At 42.5% G+C, this 6,405-nt stretch overlaps 1 protein-coding gene across 2 annotated transcripts in view; it reads right to left on the bottom strand.

Moving 5' to 3' along the window:
• alox5a (arachidonate 5-lipoxygenase a) overlaps positions 1-6,405 on the bottom strand; it is a 33,006-nt gene that overhangs the window by 21,814 nt on the left and 4,787 nt on the right. The window contains exons 10-14 of one of the 2 annotated variants that reach the window (XM_010772085.1): positions 4,506-4,684; positions 4,233-4,354; positions 3,782-3,882; positions 3,154-3,324; positions 2,256-2,314 (exon numbers count right to left, since the gene is read on the bottom strand). In XM_010772085.1, coding sequence (XP_010770387.1) covers positions 2,264-2,314; positions 3,154-3,324; positions 3,782-3,882; positions 4,233-4,354; positions 4,506-4,684 — 624 coding nt within the window. In that variant the 3' untranslated portion in view covers positions 2,256-2,263. Of the gene's footprint in view, positions 1-2,255; positions 2,315-3,153; positions 3,325-3,781; positions 3,883-4,232; positions 4,355-4,505; positions 4,685-6,405 lie in introns of those variants that run through there. The other variant, XM_010772077.1, reaches the window with a different exon arrangement.

Raw genomic sequence — 6,405 nt, 5'->3', positions numbered from 1 at the left:
ATAAATGAAGACGCTGCGCTTGTTTTTTGCAAGCAATTCATACGTGTACTTGTGTAATTATGCCCACAGTGACTTGAGATCTGGAGTGCTAAGTATAATGTTTAAATACATGAACACGAGGCCGGAGATGTTGTTGTGTGTCAAGTGGATTAAGATCTAGTAACGAGGAAGGCGCTACTGACCTTCCGATCCCCGCGAAGGGCTCAGTGGGCAAGTTAGAGCAGATAAGAAAGGTGCGCTCGAATTAGCTAACCTTTTGTTGATGGATTCTATTCTATAGTTATGTAAGTGGGTGGTAATGTCCCAGTTGTCCTTCTGGGTGATGAAAATGATGTATTTCTTCAGTTTTGGTTGTATTCGTAGTGTTGAAAAAGGAAAACAGGAGTACAATTTGTTCTCATTAAAAAAAGAGATTGAGTAGTGGGGAGATTTTTATGCAACGACACAAACAGTTTTTTTTCCCGAACATCACTTTCACTCTTTGTTAGTCGACCTATAAGCTTAAAAAAACAGTATAGGAAAGGATTAAAAAGCTTGGTTGCTCCACCTTAATGGGGATTGCGTTGAGAGAATGATTTTAATTATGCCAGACAATAGATGCATTCAAATGCAGTGCCAAAATTTTAAAGTTTCCTTGTATTACATGAAACAAACATGGAAGTATGCTTACTTGCCCGAGATGGAAGCATTAGGATGAAGATTGTAGATTGTGCTTCTTCTTTTGTTTGTGTATTTTGCTACCTCATAGAGCTGGCGCCTTACATGAAGTCTGAGACGGAAGTTTTGAGGGCCACTTGAACATTTAACAAGCGGCCCAGCTTTTTATTTCTTTGTACAGGGGGTCAAACTCAATTTCATCGCGGGCCACATTCGCATAATGGTTGCCACTCAAAGGCCGGTTGTAAACGTATATGAAATATATCGAATATATATAAATAATTGTGATTAGTATTACATGTATTGCCTCTGAATGGGATTTTATGGATTAGGAATAATAACCTTTGTAAGTTTTTGTAATTAACCTAGTCTGAAAGCAGAAGTCCAGGCAAGTCTCTTCAGTGCGCATGCGCAGAAGAGCGGAGGGAGGCATGGGAGCAGGTGTGTTGTATGCAGAGCCTGCTTCTGTAAAGTGGCATGTAGAGCGCGGGAGGTGAAGTGAACGTAGTGATGTCTTGCAGGAGAGCTGGCGTTGCGGGCCACAAAAAGAGAGGTCGGGCGGGGCGCGAGTGTGGCCCCCGGCCTTGAGTTTTGAGACCGCCTCGGTCTACGAACCGGTGATGAACGGATTCTTGGTGAGTGTTCATGAATCCTTTTGGCAGCGACATGGACTGAGATGAAAGATACGTCCTCAGCCTCAGTGTAAGGTTCAGGATTTCGCTGTCAAAAGTACCTTACTCTAGAATGTCTGGGAATAGTGTAACTTGCAGTGAGAGGCTACATTGGTGGGTTGACTACGACTGGAGCTGTGAACAGATGAGTGGTTCCCCGGGCTTTGGTTGGTTCGTGTGTTATGATGAAGTCATTCCACAAGTGTTTGTCTGTGAATGTTACGTTGGAATAGTAAGCTGTAAAGGATTTGTAAAAGTACTTATGTTTTTGAAGAGAGATATTGATGTTTTCAGTGTTTAATGTCCCATTATTGACAAGTATGTAGAATTAAAGAACAACCAAATTAAAAATTAAGTTACTTTTAACGCTTTGTGGTTTTTTGTCTGAACTTTAAATGGTGAACAGGGATGTTTAAGTTACGAAAATATGTGAGACGAGGTTGATGGGCATCCGTGTATTATTAGATGAAAAGTTTAAAAGCTGGCCAGGTTTATATTCCGAGAATTGAGCAGGAAAGAAATAACAAACGCTGGATGATTTAAATCCAGAAACATTTTATTGCTGGTAAGTTCACCCAGAATAAGTGACAAAAAACAGTTTTATCAGCAAACTTGAGGTTTTCATTGACTTTTTATGTCAGGCACATTTATGCAGTTTAAACATCCAAGGAAGTATCAAATCCCTCACTCGGGTCACACAAAGTTTCTAAACGCGCAGTTCATGACGCTCAGGTTAATATCAGAACTTGCAATGTGCTTTTGCCAAAACTATTCAAGTTGAGACATTAGTTTATGCCTCAAACGGCGACACTGTGTTTGGATTTTGTCAGGAGACATGTTTGTAGTAAGGCAGCTGTCTTGCCCGTCGTTCCTGGTCTTGAGGAGAGCTTATCTGGCTGCCAGCTGCTTTCCTGAACCTCTCGCATGGGCCTTCTTCACGGCGTTGCTCTGTGAAGTGCTCGGTCAGGATACGAGCCCAGGTACAGCTGTCAGGGAGAGAGGGGACCGGGTCAGGGAGGGCCCATTGCAGGGGGAGAGGCTAATTGTGACGAGTAGAAGTGTAGAGTCTGGCCGGGTCTCAACTGTCGAGTAGACCTGCTGCAGAGCCACATTTCAAGTATGACTACGTCAGTCGAGTGCGCCGGAAAGCATGGGCAATTTAACATGCATTTAAACAGTCCTTCGGCGCCACTCAATGACGTAGTATACTTGAAATAGTGGCTCTGCAGCAGGTATACTCAACATTGAGAAACGGCCTGTATCTAACTGTTTTGGCTGGCCCTTTAAAGGTCCCCTATTATAATGTTTTTCATCAATATATTATAGGTATCAGATATATACAAAACATGTCTCTGAAGTGTTTACCTCGAAATACCAAACAGATCATTGCAGCATCCCGTAATCCCCTCTGTTTCAGCCCTGTTTCAAAAGTGCTGATTCTCTGTCTGTTACTTTAGATGAAAATAAGGAGCCCCTCCCCACCCCCTCAGAGAGATATTTGGTTAAAGAGAACACAATGGAGCTCTAGGAGGAGATTCAGCTGATAAGGTGTGTGGGGGGGGGGGGTGTTACATTGGTTGGTGATTGGCTAATGGTTACGCAAGCCAATCGTTATGACATCATAAAGTGGCCAAAATCTGATCAGCTCATTTTCAGACAGGTTTTTATATAAATGGATCAGGACAAAAAGTGAGCAAATCTTTTTTCCTGAAACTTTCAGAATCTCTTAACACAGAGAAGTGGAAAAAGTGGATTTTGCATAATAGGTGACCTTTAAAACAACCCAGTCTGTACTGAGCTGTGTAAGAGTGTGCTTCTTCAGTACCTCGCACTCCTGGTACTGACTGAGGGCCCACACAGCCCCCAGGTGCCAGCTGGAGCGTCCACGATCAGGAAGGCTATGGATGATCCAATTCACATCTGTAATGCCCTTCTTGTTGGGCGGGGGCCTCCTCATGGTAGACGGAGCGTTGGGGATCCAGGAATACCAGTCGTACTACACAATGTACACAGAGATACAGTATGTGCATGCAGTACATTTACTCAGAAACTGTACCCAATAAGTATTTTGAGGAACATTTTCTTTACACTTCTACTCTTGCTCAATTTGCTTTGCCCACTATGTGGCACTAAAGAACACACGCTTAACATACATTACACACAATATAACTTTAATTTAAATCGGATCATGTTAAGCTATATCTAAACATCTATCTGTCTATTGTTTTTTAATATGTCTTATTAGTCAAATAGCATATTCATGACAGCAAATTTGGATATTGGAAATGGACTTGACTGTTCTATTGTCCTACATCAAATCTGGACACACTAAAATACAAGTTGTATGAGAAGTTGAACATTATGATATGCCTGTCTTTCAAAATGACAGTGAATTAACTAGCTTTCAATCAGAAAGATATTGAATGTCAGGTTCATGATTATTTATTATTCACCTGTCCAAAGTTTACGGCTGCATGCTGGGCTGAAGCGGTGAACACAATGGCGGTCAGATACTCTGACAGGTCCTCGCGGGTCTTCAGGGACTTGGGAAACTCTGTACCCGGGCAGAATTGACAAAGAGAGATTCAATCTTTACAAAATCAAACTTTGTATAAGATCCTTTCACAATGCAGGTGATGGAGAAATGCAGGAAGGGCATTGCAACAGTGAAGCTCAGTCAGTGACACCATCACACTGCTGTGGCTTCCTGTCTTCAAACCTTTCATCTGTGACAGAACAGATCTGAGTCTGTAATGCTGTCACCTGTCGTACCTGTCTCCCTACACTACTACACAATATTTAAGGTTGAGTGAGCATTGTCTCTCCATGGAAAAACAGACTGCTGAATTTTTAATGATGTTGCAATGCTAAAAAAATAACCGGAAGTGTGTAATGTGTACCCACCACAGTAATCGAAGTCCTGCATCCCGAAGCTGCACACATCTTTAATGAATGCCTGGATTTCTTCATCCTCCTGCAGGGTCTCATCGCTGGTGTAGTAAATATGGACCACATCTGACACAAAACTACCAGAAAGGAAACAAGGCAGCAGTCACATATAGAGGAAGTGCTGCAACTTCTCCCTTACACTCCATCATAAATGACCCCGCTCTGTTTATGGTTTGAGTGTTTCCTCTCCCTTAAACACACCAACTACACATCAGTGCAGTTCCCCACCTCTTGGTCGCCTCCCACACCCTGTTGCCGTCGTCTCTGTAGAAGTATGTGGGAAGCTCCTCCTTGTTGTCCAGGCCGCGCGCCTTGATGATGTCAGGGAAGCACAGAGACCTGAAGGTCAGAGACTTCACACCCTTCTGGATCAGCTGGACGTGACCCCCTCCACCTGTAGCATTCGCCTTCAAGAGGATGGCGAATATACAGCGTCATCACACAGGTAACTCATCACTCCTGCAGCCAAGGGTTTGTGCTTATGTCCTTCTATTTTTGCATGCATATGGCTAAGTATCCATTACAGATGCCCTAACAGGAAGTGCATTTTTCTTTCTTTTTCAGCACATTCTTGGTTGTAGCTTTTGCTTTTAACTGAGAGGCCGTTTCTCAATCGCAAGGAAACTGGCTTCCAAGCCAATATTTCAAGGATACTACGTCATCGAGTGCCGCCGAAGGACTGTTCCAATCTCCAGCATACTTGGAATTCCACCGAGGCCACGTCCTTGGTTTGGGGGTAATTTCGAGGCTGCACATGGTTAGACTTTGCGTCCTTCAAATCCCCACAATGCTTTGCGCACGGACCAATTTCAAAAACCCTTGCGAAGAATGGCTGAACCGACGCAGCACAGCACACATTTAAATGTAAGTATGTAGTGGCGTAGAACATGTGTTGGTAAATATGTTACTTTGTTGCATTTGTTATCACCAAAAATGTGTTCCGTGAAAGTAAAGCAAGTTCATAATTAGATAGACATCGTNGTGTGCCTTGGCAGTCTCAGAATACCTGTACTTTCTACTTCTTACATGTTGAACACAAATACCTGTACTTTCTACTTCTTACATGTTGAACACAAATACCTGTACTTTCTACTTCTTACATGTTGAACACAAATACCTGTACTTTCTACTTCTCTCATTTTCCAAACAGGCTGGTTCCTTTAGTCTGAATGTGTGTTTGGTGGCGTGATCATTATTATTTAGAGTCATTGCGTGCCTATTGATTTGAACACGATCCGTGTATCCATCATTTCCTGGTCTTCTCTAAAGAAGAGGGACCAATGAAAACATTGTCATGTTGCCGTTGGTCACCATGGAAACATTCATTAGCTAACAATGACATTATTGTTCTATTAATATAAAGGGAGGTCAGGTACTCTTTAAAACAGCTGCTAGTTATGGGTACTTTTTACTGAAGTACATTTCAAAGCCTCTTTACTTTTACTTGAGTAAAGAACTTTAGTCAGTACTTCTACTTTCACCAGAGTATTTTTAAACACGAGTATCTGTACTTCTACTTGAGTAAAGGATGTGTACTCTTGCCCTCTCTGATTGCGTGTGAGAGAAACAGCCCAGGACACTTTGGCCCCCGTGCAATTTAGGCATTAGCTCCCCGAACACCAGCCTGAGAGCGAGAGATTAAAATAAAAACGTCAAAAGTAAACATTTCTTTCCACAATTGATATCGCTCGGAGCACTCTGGGACAAAATGGCTTCCTGTCGGGGGGGAGGTGTTTCCTGTGTGAGGGAAAGAGAGAACAGGAGGGCACGAAAAGCTTCGCATAACCTCCTCTTTAGGAGAGAGGGAGGGAGGGAATGTTTATTGATCTTAGTCACACACATATTGTAAAGAGGAACTTTGGTACAAGCCTTTAGCACGCTATGGGAATCTGAAGGGGGGGTTTGCTGCCATTTCACTTCTGGATAAGAACTGTCAGAGGTGGGAGAAGTACTCAGGTCTTGTTCTTGAGTAAAAGTAGAAGTACTCAGATCTTGTTCTTGAGTAAAAGTAGAAGTACTCAGATCTTGTACTTGAGTAAAAGTAGAAGTACTCAGATCTTGTACTTGAGTAAAAGTAGAAGTACTCAGATCTTGTACTTGAGTAAAAGTAGAAGTACTCAGATCTTGT

This window comes from Notothenia coriiceps, unplaced genomic scaffold (genome assembly GCF_000735185.1).
Source record: "Notothenia coriiceps isolate Sejong01 unplaced genomic scaffold, NC01 NC01_scaffold00000339, whole genome shotgun sequence".
Taxonomy (NCBI): Eukaryota; Metazoa; Chordata; class Actinopteri; order Perciformes; family Nototheniidae; genus Notothenia; species Notothenia coriiceps.
The sequence above is the reverse complement of the archived record's forward strand: the minus strand, read 5'-3'. Positions and strand labels throughout refer to the sequence as shown.